The following is a 14,810-nucleotide window of genomic DNA, read 5'->3' as shown; positions in this document are numbered from 1 at the left end:
AAAATGAAAGCCACTGGGTTATAATAAGCAAGTACTTTTTTCTATAGTAAGAAAAAGCAGCTTTATTTAAAAAAAAAAAAAAATCTGAAAACCTTGTGACTGAAAAATCCCCCTGCCTTGGGGGATTTTTACTTTCACAGATTTCAAAGCCTTAAACTCAAGGGAAAAATGTGTCTAGAGTTTTAGGTTTCTGTGAGTAGATGACAGAGGAATTAAAAATCCATCACAGATCCTGCCTGGTAACTATTGCCACAGACCAATGAAACCTAAAAGTGCTGTTGAATTCTATTTCCTCTGAAGATATATCTTAAGCGTTTTTGTCCCATGGCTGATGACGAAAGTGGAAATCCAGTGTTAAAAGTGGAAATCCAGTGTTAAAAGTATGAACTCTTTGCTGTTAAGGGTGGTCACTGATTTAGGTATTGGAGAATTTAATTGGCTGTTTCTCCCAACCTTCTCTCTTGAAGAAAAGAGCCCTGAGCCAATGAGGAGCTATTGTTCTGTGTCCATAGCAACAATATAAACAAACTTTGGCCTGCCATCTCCCAAGGGCAAACCTCACAACTCAGGCCCAAGTCACTGGAATCTGAATGGAGGGGTGACCTCCTCCTCTAGTTTAATTTCATTGCAATACTGAGAAACGTGAACTGTTTTGTCTTTAGAAGGGAAATTCATGTTTGTGCCAGGCCAGCCTTTGTAAAAGCCTTTGATTGGATTCACTAGAAGTCTGTCTTCCTACACTACGTATACCGTGAATTTTCTGCTTCGGCATTTCAACCACTTGGAATGGCCACTAAAGTCTTGAGTTCTGGAACCTCTGGATTTGATCTAAAGTAAACTCTGATTCTGTGTTGATGGGGAACCATTTCTCTCTAACATTGTGATTTCTTTAAGATGCTTGACTCGGGCCACATGAGAATAACAGATCTTTGGGCAGTCCAAGGTAAGCTCTTTGGAAAAGATGTTTTATATTATTTTTTCTACTGATTATTAATACTAACCAGTAACTTCTCTGAAGCCCCTGCCGGCTCACTGGTGACTATTGTTAGGGCGAGCCTCAGGTAAAATCATCAGGGAGAAGTGCGAGAAAGGAAAAAAAAAGGGAGAAAGAATCCTTACACACACTCACACATCCCTCGATGATTAGAGCTATTCGATGTCAAGCCACTGTAAACGCAGATCTATCCGTGATGACGTGGAAATATCTACTAGATATCCTGTTACATAAAAAGAACAAGATGCAACATCATGTGCAAAGTATGCTCTCATTTAGGCAAATCATTTTTTAAAAATCTATTATGCTTCTCTACAGGTTAAGTTCTATATGCAAGACATGTAAGATTATATGCATTTCTGGAAGGATGCCCCCAAAATCTGTTAGAAGTGGTTCCCACTTAAGAAGCTATGAGAAGTCAAGGACTGATTTTAGCTACTGAAATATTAAAATACTGCCATACAGGCTGGGAATGGTGGCTCACACCTGTAATCCCAGCACTTTGGGAGGCCGAGGTGGGTGGATCACCTGAAGTCAGGAGTTTGAGACCAGCCTGGCCAATATGGTGAAACCCCATCTTTACAAAAATACAAAAATTAGCCAGGCGTGGTGGCGGGTGCCTGTAATCCCAGCTACTGGGGAAGCTGAGGTAGGAGAATCGCTTGAACCTCGGAGGTAGAGGTTGCAGTGAGCCGAGAACCTGCCATTGCACTCCAGCCTAGGCAACAAGAGCAAAACTCTGTCTCAAAATAATAATAATAATAATAATAATAAATAAAATACTGCCATATTGATTGGTAGATGACCATTGTCCAAGCCCCTTGCATGTCCTCCTTGCCACCTTGGTTGTCCCAACTCCTCCCTGGCACCCCCAGACCACCTCATGATTGAGCAGCTAAGGACTTAATGCACGGCACGGAGGTGGGAGTGAGATCCCCCAGGACCCTGTTCCAACCCTGGTTGATTATTCAATAGCCTTGTCGTACTGGTTGTTAAATATTTTGAGTATCACTCCTATGGGTGTTCAAAGAGAAAGGCCTTTATTTTTATTTTATTTATTTATTTTTTTAGAGACAGGGTCTTGTGCTGTCACCCAGGCTGAAACGCAGTGGTGTGATCATAGCTCACTGCAACCTCAAACTCCTGGCCTTAAGTGATCCTCCCACGCCATCTGCCAAGTAGCTGGGACTACAGGCACACTCCACCACACTAAGCTATTTTTAAAATTTTTTGTAGATACAGAGTCTCAATATGTTGCCCAGGCAGGTCTCAAGCTCCTAACCTCAAGCGACTCTCGCACCTCAGTCTCCCAAAGTGTTGGGATTACAGACATGTGCCACCACACCTGTAAGGCCATTTTTTTTTTTCTTAAGAGCAAAAGAATAGATACCAAGACATCATTTATCATGGGGAAGAAGAAAAGGAAACAACCACACATTCATCATAGATCATTGAAAATCTATGTAAAACTCCACTGAGTGATTGTATCACCCATACAATTTACCTCTGCTTTCTGGCTTTTGAATGCAAACGTTTGATATTATTTATAATATGGTAATGATGATTACAACATTTTGGCAGTTTCATCTGTGAATCTCTTTTCTCTTTGTTTTTGTTTTTTGTTCTATTTATTTATTTATTGAGACAGAGTCTTGTTCTGTCACCCAGGCTGGAGTGCAGTGGCGAGATCTCAGCTCACTGCAACCTCCACCTCATGGGTTCAAGTGATTCTCCTGCCTCAGCCTCCCGAGTAGCTGGGATTACAGGCGTGTGCCACCACACCCGGCTAATTTTTGTGTTTTTAGTAGAGACAGGGTTTCGCCATGTTGGCTAGGCTGGTCTTGAACTCCTGGCCTCAAGTGATCCGCTTGCCTTGGCCTCCCAAAGTGCTGGAATTACAGGCATGAGCCACCGCACTGTCTTTTTCCTCTTTGTTGAGCTGGCTCCAAACACCGTGATGAGCTGATTACAACCATCAAGTTTACTAGTCAGGTAAGAAATATGCATCAAATGCCCATTGTGGACAAGCCACTTCGCAAGGCTTAGTGGAGGTATTGAGGCACAAAGAGCTCTCCAGGGTGGAGTCCTGGCCTTCAACAAGAGAGAAGGCAGTTGCTAGAAGTGGGCCTGCCTTAACCTCTCACTTCCTGCCCCATGGACTCCTGCTAAATCTCCTAAGTTCAGGGTTGGCCCCTTTCCTACAGGAAGCAGAGAGAAGGTTCGAAGCAGAAACAGAGCTTCTTTTTTGCTACTGTGGCAGCCTCCCTTCAGACTATCACCTGAGTTCTAGCCCCTTGTAGCATCATCTTCCTACCTGGGCACTCAATCCCATCTGCTTCTCTGACCTCCTCTCCTTGACTTGGCCCTGACAGGCCCCCAAACACAGTGGAGTGTGGACAGTTATAAATGGCGGCCCTGTCACCTGCTCTTTAGGCCTTCGCTGTTCAGCCAGTCTCCTGGACTCCTTTCTAGCCCTGACATCTATTGCAGAAGATCCCCTAGTCCCAGGCCTCTGACCCAGCCAACCCCTGCACACTCTGCCTTTATTCCAAGGCCAGGTCTGTTGCCTTCACTCCACTGCTCACTTAGCTCTCTTTCTGCCGACTCCTCTACTGACTGCAAGCTCCCTGAGGGCAAAATCCAGCCAGCATCTAGCACAGTACTCACAGCACGAGGCTCTAAAGATTTGTGCTGTTAAAGGAGCAGTTACGAGTGGGTGAGTAGTCACTTCATTTCTTTGAGTTTTAGTATCTTCATATGGAAAACAGATCCAACCTTAAGGTCCTCTCTAGCTCTTAAGGTCATTAGACACCATCAGTGGATTTCTCAAGCGTCAGTCATGTTGGAGAAAAAGGTTGATTTCATTTTTTTGACTGGTTCTTAAGCAAATGTATTCCAGTATAATATTGAAAACTAATCATAGACTTAGAAATTTGAGTTAAATCTGTTATCATTTTAATGCTTCTGTTGGGCTATTGATTCTTATAACATTTTTGGCATTTGTTTTTATTACTAATGAAATATCCGCTGACATGGCCGGGCACAGTGGCTCATGCCCGTAATCCCAGCACTTGGGAGGCCGAGGCAGGAGGATCACTTGAGGCCAGGAGTTCGAGATCAGCCTGGCCAACATGGCAAAACCCAGTCTCTACTAAAAATACAAAAATTGGCCAGGCATACTGGTGGGCACTTGTAGGAGGCTGGAGGCCTCCACCTACAGGAGGTTGAGGCAGGAGAATCACTTGAACCCAGGAAGCAGAGGTTGTAGTGAGCCAAGATTGCACCACTGCACTCCAGCCTGGGTGACAGAGCGAAACTCTGAAAAGAAAAAAGAAAAGAAGAAAAGAAAAGAGAAAAGAAATATCCACTGACATTATTTAAAAATCAAATAATGTTAAAAATTCATTAAGGAAAAGTCTCAATTTCTGCCCCACCCCCAACCTTTCAGTACTACTTCTCAATGTGCTCCTAGAGGCAATTATTTTCAACTCTGTTATCTATTTCTTTGGAATTTTACCTCATACTTGCAAATAATTTGTCTGTGCTCCATATGTTAATTTTTCTTTCTGGTACATCAGATGAGGATTTGGCTCTTACACATCCCCATTCCGCTCATTCTTCCCGTGTAGTCACAATTCACTTTTTGGCTAAGTCAATGTTAAGTATTTACATTTGATACATATGAGTGTGTGCCATACTATGATTATGTTTACTTTCTCGTTCAATATTTTCTAGCTTGGAGTAATTGCACATTTTATTTTCTTAGGTTTCTATGTTTGTATTGCCAATCCCGCACCTACACTCCCAAATGCTCTGGTTCTGATTGCTCTGTAACGAAGTTACCACAAATTTAGTGGCTTCAAACAACACCAATTTATTATCTTACAGTTCTGAAAGTCAAAGCCCAAAATGAGTCTCACTGAGCTAAAATCAAGAGGTCAGCAGAGCTGCATTCCTTCCGGAGGCTCCAGGGAGGAATTTTGTTCCTTGCCTTTTCTTTTTTTTTTTTTTTTTTTTTTTTTTTGAGACGGAGTCTCGCTCTGTCGCCCAGACTGGAGTGCAGTGGCGCGATCTCGGCTCACTGCAAGCTCCGCCTCCCGGGTTCACGCCATTCTCCTGCCTCAGCCTCCGGAGTAGCTGGGACTACAGGCGCCCGCCACCACGCCCGGCTAATTTCTTTTTGTATTTTTAGTAGAGACGGGGTTTCACCGTGTTAGCCAGGATGGTCTCGATCTCCTGACCTCGTGATCCGCCCGCCTCGGCCTCCCAAAGTGCTGGGATTACAGGCTTGAGCCACCGCGCCCGGCCGTTCCTTGCCTTTTCCAGCTTCTAGACGCTGCCCCAATTCCTTGGCTCCCGGACCTTTTCCTCAATCACTCCTACCTCTTCCTCCATTATCACATCTTCTCTGACTGATAATTCAGGTTAATCTCTGTATCTCAAAATCTTTCATTTAACCACAGCTGCTTTTGCCATGTAAGGTAACATAGTCACACTTTCCAGAGATTAGGACATGCGGTGTAGGGAAAGGGACAATATTCATCCTACCATGTACTCCTACAGATCTACCAGCTGCCTGTCAATATTGTCAGGTAATCTACCAGTTCCAAGTCCTGCACCCTCTGGGACCTCTGATGAGTGAATTGGCTCCATCTTGTTCATACTCTGTCTTTGCAGGCACATAGGCTGTAGTGAGCTATGGTGAGAGCCCTAGTTATGATGCCAAACATGTAGGGACATCCCTTGTGCAATCTTCTCTCCTCTCCCATTTTCTTGCTCTTATGGAATTAAATCTCTTTTAATGCTGTACTCTAATTTTAGTTGGATTCTGGAAAAGAAAGATAAGCCAGTGTGGTCAAGCCACCATGTTTATCTGATAGTTGTCTTTCATCAAGACTCTCATAATAGGGGTTTTGTTTTCATGGAGCCAGGGAAGGAGTTTCCACTCTGTAATTCAAAGAGGTGACCAGGAATGAGAAACGAGGAGATTCAGTTGCATTGTAGCTCAGGCAGCAGAACTGATTTTCCAGGAAGTTCTGTGCCGAACTTGCTGTGGGAATTTCTCTTCCCTTCAGTGAGAACTGGTGTGGCCTGCTGGAAAGGAAGGAGCTTGGGAGTCAAGGAGATTTGTGTTTGTTTCCAGCTCTGCAACTTCCTGCCACTGTGACTTCTCTGAGCCTCAGTAGCCTTATCTGTAGTATCAGCATAACAATAACTGAACGGTTTTACCTGGCTCACAGCAAGGACTCAGTTATGGCAAATTTTATTTTATTTTATTTTATTTTATTTTATTTTATTTTATTTTTGTTTTATTTTATTTTTATCTTATTTTTTGCGAGGAAGTCTCACTCTCCACCCAGGCTGGAGTGCAGTGGCACAGTCTTGGCTCACTGCAACCTCTGCCTCCCAGGTTCAAGCAATCCTCCCACCTCAGCCTCCTGAGTGGCTGGGATTATAGGTGTGTACCACCATGCCCAGCTAATTTTTGTATTATTAGTAGAGACGGGGTTTCACCATGTTGGCCAGGCTGGTCTCAAACTCCTGACCTCAAGTGATCCATCCACCTCGGCCCCCCAAAGTGCTGGGATTACAGGCATGAGCCACCGTGCCTGGCCAGTTATGGCAAAGTTTAAATTGCTTTCAAGTCAAGTCTACTGAGTTGAAAGGGATGAGCTGTTAACCTATAGCCAAGACCCTGCACCAGATCAACAGCTTCTGGAGTCTACCATTGTTCTTTGGGTCCTCCCTGGGTTCTTCCCAATTTGTCTGTATTTTTGCTTTGATTCTAAATGGTTTAACTTTCTGCTGTTGTTTTTCGATTTCAGCAAGAGCCTCCTGATCTAGCAGCCAAGACTGCCACTGACCTTTGGCCATGTACCCCAACCCTCTCATCTATTGCACCTGCTGGGACCCCTGGAACTTGGGACCACGGAAGCTAATCAAGACCCCTCAACTACCACACAAGAACTCCACAGGGAGGTCCAAGTAAGAATTATCTGGGATGGGGTAGGCACAGGGACCTTGGGATCCATTTGTAGCCTCATTTCTTTCACAAGATTTCTAAAACAGCAAGTGTGGCAGCAAAATCCCAGGTGGGCCAGAAAGCCTTGCTTTCTCCAGCTTCCCTGCCAGCTGGTTGGCTGCACCCTCATCTTGCCAGCCCTGCCTGGGATTTTTGCCATTTTAAATGAGGAAGTCTCAGTGTTGGTGCAAAGGCAAAGTACGGCTTCCAACCAAAGGGCCTTGATGGCAGCTGCCCCCTCCATGTGGGATAAAGAGCTTTGGGAACTGGGGGACAAACTCTTCCTGGGACAGTGAACAACTGCCAGGGCCTTGGGCCTGAGTTTTAAAGGCCTCAGATTTTAAAGATTCCAGCTGTCAGAACATGCATTCCAATTTTGGGTCACTATAGGGATGTACTTAATCTGGGAGTGTTAAAAAGGGTTTCCAAATTTCCAACTTTTTTGTTTTAATTATTGTTTTTCACTTTCAGGCTAACTCCTCTTCTACCAGCTCCAAAAAATCACAATTACCTCCAACCAACAAAACCTGTTGTTTCCCCAAAGTAAGCATTGTTTTGTTTTGTTTTCTGTTTTTGAGATGGAGTCTCACTCTGTTGCCCAGGCTGGAGTGCAGTGGCACAACCTCGGTGGCTCACTGCAACCTCCACTTCCCAGTCTCAAGAGATTCTCCTGCCTCAGTGTCTCGACTAGCTGGGACTACAGGTGTGCGAGTCACCATGCCCAGCTACTTTTTTGTATTTTAATAGAGACGGGGTTTCACCACGCTGCCTAGGGTGGTCTTGAACTCCTGAACTCAAGCGATCCACCCGCCTCGGCCTCCCAAAGTATTGGGATTACAGGCGTGAGCCACTGCTCCCAGCAGTTTGTTTGTTTGAGATGGAGTCTTGCTGTGTCACCCAGGCTGGACCACAGTGGTGCCATCTTGGCTCAATCCAACCTCCACCTCCCTGGTTCAAACGATTCTCCTGCCTTAGCCTCCTGAGTAGCTGGGATTACAGGCACCCATCACCATGCCCAGGTAATTTTTGTATTTGTGGTAACAACGGGGTTTCACTGTGTTGGCCAGGCTGGTCTTGAACTCCTGACCTAAGTGATCAGCCCTCCTCGACCTTCAAATTGCTGGGATTACAGTCGTGAGCCACTGCTCCTGGCCTTAAGTATTTGTATGTCCGTGAGGCAGAAATGGTTTAAGGCATGTGAATAAAATAATCTCCCTCCCACCTGGCCTGACTTGAACTAATTGATGCCAGGGATGTTAGAGAATTGCCAGAATCCACCTTGATTTCTCGCAAACCTCAGATCCTACATGTAGATTTTGGGGTCCTCTGCATCCACAGCTTCCAAAGTCATTGCATCATTTGATTCAAAGTCACTGTATCAACTGCTCTCCACAGGGGTGCCCTCAATAGCTCTTTTCTGCCCTCGAGCCCAAAGCTTGATACGCCCTTTTGTCACAGAGCCTTGACCCTCCCATGCATTTAGGGTGGTGACCCACTCTTTAGCTGATTACTTTCCTGTGTCTAAGATTTTCTGTGGGTTGCATCTTGGTTTTAATCACAAATTAAAAATTTTACTCACATTTTACAAGCTTAGAAATGTATCTTAGTTTTAGGTCTTTGTATGAATCTTTGTATTCCATTAATTTTTGGAAAATATTTATTGAACACCTATTATTTATTAGGCACTGTTTCAGGTGCTGGGAAAACAGCCAGAAACACAATAAAGTCTCCACTCTCCTGGCACTTATCTTCTAGTGAGGGAGGGGAAGAGGACCATAAACTAGTTATTACATCTGAGGTTGGCAAGTGCTACACAGAAAAACAATGCAGGCAAAGTGGGAGGGGCTGTGAGGGTGGGGATACTTTATGTAGGGAGGTCGGGCGAGTCCCTGTGTAAAGGGGACAGAAGGAGCCTTGATGATGCCTGGGGCAAGCACTCTTGGCAGAGGGACCAGCAAGTCCAAAGGTCCTGGGGTGGGAACTTGCTTGGCATGTCTGACCTCTTCCAGGAAGGCAGAGGCCAGTGTGGCATGAGCGGAGCAAGTGAGCAGGGAGTGGTGGGAGATGAGCTCAAAGCAGATAACGAGGTGATGGGTGTGGTGGGCAAGACAGTGACCCCCTCCCAAGGACGTCTACACCCTAACACCCAGAGACTGCAAATATGTTGCCAAAGAGGAATTAAGGCTGCAGATGGAATTAAGGTTGCTAATCAGCTGACCTTGAGTTGGAGAGATTATCCTGGATTATCCCAGACCCCATGTAATCACAAAGGTCCTTCTTTGTACGTGAAAGAGGAGGTCAGAGTGTCAGAGTCAGAGAAGGAGCTGTGACAACAGAAGCAGAGGTCAGAGCGATGCAATTGCTGCTGGCTTTGGAGATGGAGGGAAAGGTCACTGTGAACATATACACATATATGGTATTCATTTTTTATATAGTATATATAAAGATTTGAATGAAAAACAAGTTTAACTTCAACGTTTGTATCTTAATGGGATTCATTTCATTATCTGGAACATTTGTTTATATAGAATGTTTCATTCTCCAATAAAGAGAGTTCCTTACAGTTCCCTGAACTGAGTGTGTGTGTGCCCGTGTGTGTGTAAAAGGGGGGCGAGGGGTGTCGCCTGACTCACAGAGCCTTGACTCAGGGAGAATATGCAAGGGTCCCTCTAGCTGGTTTATGCTCCTCCAAAACAGAAGTTGCCCAACATCATAGGACAACTCTTTTGCCTCCTTGGGCAGGACCTTTTCATGAGTGCTCCCACTTTGGGGCCCTCAGGAGCCCGGCTTCAGTGAGTTCCCCAACTATCCTAGGGATCCCCTAAGAAGGTCAGGTCAGAGAGCAGAAGTCAGATGGTGGCGGCCTCAGGGTTCAGCTCCTAAGCTTTGAACTTCTCTTTGCTGTCTGGTTGCTTTCTGAGCATGTCTTTCTCTTGCAGAAAGAAAATCCATGCAGCAAGGCAAGAAGAGAGCAATAAATCATTTTATGTGAGTAAAGGCAGGAAGAGGGCGGTGGGACTAAAATGTATTGAGCGCCTACCATGTGCAAGCGTGGGCCTTTTACATTTTTATACTTACCTTGTTGAATCTTCACAAAGATCCTGGGAGGAGGTGCTGTTATTATTGCATATTGTGCATGGCAGGTAAGTGGAAGAACCACGACTTGAACTCAGCTCAGCCAGATTCCAGAGTGGGCATTTAATTGCCACTCTCTCCTGCTTGCACAAGGCAAACAGAGTGTCCCAGGGAAACCGGACATGACAGCTAGTCCAGGCCAGTGAACAGCTCATGCCCAGATGCAGGAAGCCCTCGGCTGACCTTGGGAAGTCACGAATGCTGGGGAGAGGCAGCCGGGACCCCTCAGGGGAGCAGGGGCGGGAGGGCACTAGAGAAGGTGATGGGAACCAAACTCTAAGGATCTTGGTGCCTACCTGGGAATGTGGGCCTGACCCTTCTGGTGTCTGGGAGCCTTTACTGGTCTTACACAGGCACAGGACCAAGTAAGAGTTATATTTCAGAAGAAGCAGTCTCTGGTGGGATATAATTGATACATTTTACTGTATTCTGCGTTAATCTAGTTTTTGTTTGTTTGTTTGTTTGTTTGTTTTTAAACACCATGCAGTCCTTTAATGGTTAGGGAAAAAATGTACAAGCAAAAATATAATTGCCCTCTAGGTGGAGAGGATGAACTATTGGGGAGCAAGAGTGAAGGCAGAGAAGTCAGAGTCCAAGAGAAAGATGGTGGTGGCCTGGGGCTGTCAGGCAGGGGTGTGGAGAGAGGAGGGTGATTCAGAGAGACATGAAGGGGTGACAACGGCAGGGCTCAAGGGGCTGCAGCGTGTGCTGTGCAGCTCTCAGAGCCCCAGGGCTTGCCCTCGTCCAGGCCAGCGGAGGCCCTGCCCAGGTTTCTGACTTGGCATCTAATGGGAGAAGGAGGAGGAAATGACATTTTGTTTGCAACGATCCTAGTCATTTTCTCATATGTTGTTTTGTTTTTCCCTCACAAAAGCCATTTGAGAAGGAGTTATTAACCCTACTTTCTGATGAGAAAACTGAGGCACAGAGATGCTGGATGGCTATTGTCTGGTGGCAGAGCCAAGATTTACTCAGGCCTCTGTGATTCCAAAACCTGAGCAGTTGCCGCATGCCCACCTCCAGCCACAAGGGTGAACACAAGTGGCGGGGCAGGGGCATCAATGGCTTGGTGTGGCACAGAGCTTGAGAGGCCCCTAGGGACACCCAGGAGCCTACTAAGCGTCAGGTTTGAGTCTCAGAGATGTGAGGATGAGCTACAATGGGTGAAGGGCCCAGAAGGGCGTGGGCTCTGGAGTCCCAGGTCCCTGTTTTTAAGATGTGAGTGAGGCAATAGGAGAAGATTTGGAGAAATCTCAGCACTCCAAGTCTGCCATTTTATCCTACTTTCCCTTGATGCCTAGGAAGTGATCAACGTGTCACCTGGCTATCAACTTGTTCGGAATCGGGAACAGATTTCTGTCACCTTAGGGGATGAGATGTTTGATGGGAAAAAGCGGTGGGAATCGGAGATCCCGAACAAAGACAGATTTTCCAGGTAATGCTGTTGAACCAACATTCAGCTGCTTGGGGCTACTCCCACCAGCTCAGCCTGGCCTCAGGGATAAGCCAAAGCCACTATGCCCACACCCAGGCCACTGGTGCCTGCTCTGGAGGGGCCACAAGGGCACCCCCCTCCTCACCCCTGCTTCCTGATGATGCATCTCTCCACATCTGCCTCTCTTTCCTCTGATCCCATCCATGAGCAGATCCAAGGGGCAGGATGAAGATTGATTGGGAGTTATGTGATTGATCCCAAAGGATAGCAATTGTTCCTGGGGTGAGGAATAGATAGAAGAGCCATAAATTAGTCTGAATTTGGGGCATGCAAATTAAGTAAAGTGAGGGTTTCTGGGAGGCTGGAATGCACATGGTTTTTTTTTGTTTTTTTTTGTTTTTTTGAGACAAAGTCTCTCTCTGTCACCCAGGCTGGAGTTTAGTGGCACGATCTCAGCTGACTGCAACCTCTGCCTCCCAGGTTTAAGCAATTCTCATGCCTTAGCCTCTCGAGTAGCTAGGATTACAGGCTTGCACTACCACACCCTGCTAATTTTTATAGTTTTAGTAGAGATGGGATTTCACCATGTTAGCCAGGCTGGTCTCTAACTCCTGACCTCAGGTAGTAATCCTCTGGCCTCAGCCTCCCAAAGTGCTGGGATTATAGGCTTGAGCCACCGCGCCCAGCCTCTTTTTCATTATGTCCAAAAATACGACTCAGCTCATGCCCCTGGGAGATGAAGTGTGGAAGGTTCCGGCCTGACTTCATCCTGTTAGCACAGCCATCCTGTCTGTCTTCAGGCCCCACCCACTCTCTGTCCTCCAATGCCATATCAAGTATATCTCCATGTCTTTCTTTTTTCATTAACAGATGCAGATTCATCTCTACATCTTTTCATTCTACCCTTTAATCTCTTATTCATATCTTCTGCTTCCCCGATATCCTGCCCATGTTCAGGCATCTTACTTCTTAACTGCACTACTGATGGCTCTCCAAGTGCCTCTTCCCTCAGGCTTATTTTGCTGTAAGAATTATTTTTTCAACACACAAGTCTGAAAGACCAGCAATAGAAAACATACACACACACACACACACACACACACACACAAAATCGTCTGCCTATCTGCTAGTGTATTGGCAGAATTCAACCAAACTGTTAGCAGTGGTTACATCTGGGAAGGGATTCAGATTGAGGGTGAGTCTGAAGGACCCTCAAGTCGAATGATGCCATGCCATGGAGTCTCTCTGATCTGACCTGGCCCAGAGGGGCTGGACCCAAGTTCTTGTCTTCCCACCCAAGGGCATTCAGCCTCTGCTTTCTTTTCCCTGCTTATCCATAGCCCTCTGCAGGAAGAGAATGGGGCATGCGCTTATAGTCAAGCTAGCACGACAGCCCACCTCTTGGCCTCACAAGGAAGTTGTCACCCGTTGTGCACAATAAAACATGAAAACGTGTGCTTGATGTATTCACTGGTAAAACTGTGAGTGTTGTTTATAGTGAGGATCGTGTTCAAAAGATAGGGGCTCCCTATTATTCAACTTTCTCATGCCTTTTCTTTCTCATACCCTGGGACTGTCTCCTCCTGTATCCCCTCTCTTGTTTTGTCAGCCCACATTCTCTCTGTGCTCAGTTAGACATGGGAGGTGGTTGACCAAAGAGGTCAAAGCATCTTGCATTGAGGACTTCCTCTCAGCTCCACTGCACATGGCACCACCTGCTGCCTTGTCACTGTAGCCCAACCAGACAGAGTTAAATAATTTACAGATATCATGGCAGCCTTAGACCCAGAAACACAGGAAACTATGACCTGTGCTGAAAGCCACTCTCTTAAATCCCCTCTTAGTCCCATCTCTGGCCCAGTCCTTGTCTGTGGTTCACAGTCAGCATCAATCCTATTGCACATCTTCTAATTTCCTAATCCCCTGAACTTCATCCTCTGTTTCAACCATCATCACCAAATCAAGGTCAAACTCTAATAAATTTCTGACATATTCTTATTTTCCTTCTACTCAGTAGGGCATCAAACCATCCTGTTCAAGTCTAGTGAGCTTACCCAAAAGAGTCAGATCTGAGCCTCAACTGCCTTATTGCCAAATGCCTTCTCTAAGACTGTCCCTATCCCTCCACCCCCACCTCATAATGATGGAGCAGGTGCAGGACATGGCCAGCTCTCACCAGGCCAGAGTCAGTCATGCTCAGGGGTCTGAGTGGCATGGAATGGTAAGCTTTGTGGGTGATAGAAGAATTACTTCTCCTACAGGGCCAACATCATTTCTGACCTACAAGAGCAAATTTCAGAGCTGACAGCAATAATTGAACAAATGAACAGAGACCACCAGTCTGCCCAGAAATTGGTGAGTGACCTTACATTAGCTAACATCTTCATGGGCAAGATAAAATTAATGTTTCACCTGAAAGTGAGCAAATCCTGCCTGCTAGAATGGAATTATACTGTCAACAAGGATTAACACTAGATTTTAAGTTCCTTGAAGGCAAGATCTGAGTCTTAGTCCTCTTTGGCTCTTCCAAGCCAAGCCCTTTGTTCAATAAATGATTGCTCAATTGAATTACATATCCAAAAATCTGAAGGCCATGATGTAACAGAGATGATGGTCTAGCACCGGAGACCAGACCTACCCAAAAAAACCAGTCAGTGAAAAAGATGCACCAACATTATGAACTGAATAAGTAGAAAACAACATAGAGCAAGGCACAAATTGTTCTGTTCCCTTATTAATAATGTGCTCTCTGGCACTGCAGAGCACAGTGGAAGAGGGGCGGGAAGGGAGCCGTGCCCCATGAATTGGAAGGTTTTTCAGAAGGTGCAGATCAGAATGGGACGGGGTCCTCAGTCTTGTGTTGTTGATGCTGATTTTATTTCCAGCTCTCCAATGAAATGGACCTCCGCTGTGCTGAGATGAAGCAGAACTTTGAAAACAAGAACAGGTACACTTTCTGGCATGGACCCTTGTGTGCTGATGGCTCTAAGGCTCCTGCATCCTTTGCAGGATTTTAGTTCACTGGGTCTTCAGATAGTTCCAAATGGAGTTTGGGGGATGAGGGGTGGGGGAGATGAACAAGACACATGTCTTTGAAGAGCAGGATGGCTTGATTCAAAGCCACTAAAATAAACCACAAAGAAAGTTATTACTGCTTTTGCATTTTATCATCCAATCCTTTCATTTCAATTATAATCTCCCTTTCTGTTGGTTACTGAGAAGAG

The 14,810-nt window shown here is 45.7% G+C and overlaps 1 protein-coding gene across 2 annotated transcripts in view; it reads left to right on the top strand.

Annotated features, from left to right (window-relative positions):
- Positions 1–522: 522 nt before the first annotated feature.
- FLACC1 (flagellum associated containing coiled-coil domains 1) overlaps positions 523–14,810 on the top strand; it is a 63,516-nt gene continuing 49,228 nt past the window's right edge. For both annotated transcript variants that reach the window (XM_011718076.2, XM_071073182.1), the window contains exons 1-7: positions 523–943; positions 6,820–6,979; positions 7,488–7,559; positions 9,956–10,004; positions 11,453–11,586; positions 13,848–13,941; positions 14,472–14,533. In XM_011718076.2, the coding sequence (XP_011716378.1) occupies positions 6,867–6,979; positions 7,488–7,559; positions 9,956–10,004; positions 11,453–11,586; positions 13,848–13,941; positions 14,472–14,533 (524 nt within the window). In that variant the 5' untranslated portion in view covers positions 523–943; positions 6,820–6,866. The remainder of the gene's footprint in view (positions 944–6,819; positions 6,980–7,487; positions 7,560–9,955; positions 10,005–11,452; positions 11,587–13,847; positions 13,942–14,471; positions 14,534–14,810) is intronic.

Source organism: Macaca nemestrina, chromosome 11, assembly GCF_043159975.1.
Source record: "Macaca nemestrina isolate mMacNem1 chromosome 11, mMacNem.hap1, whole genome shotgun sequence".
In the NCBI taxonomy this organism is placed as follows: Eukaryota; Metazoa; Chordata; class Mammalia; order Primates; family Cercopithecidae; genus Macaca; species Macaca nemestrina.
Note: the sequence above shows the minus strand (reverse complement) of the source record. Positions and strands in the feature narration are given on the sequence as shown.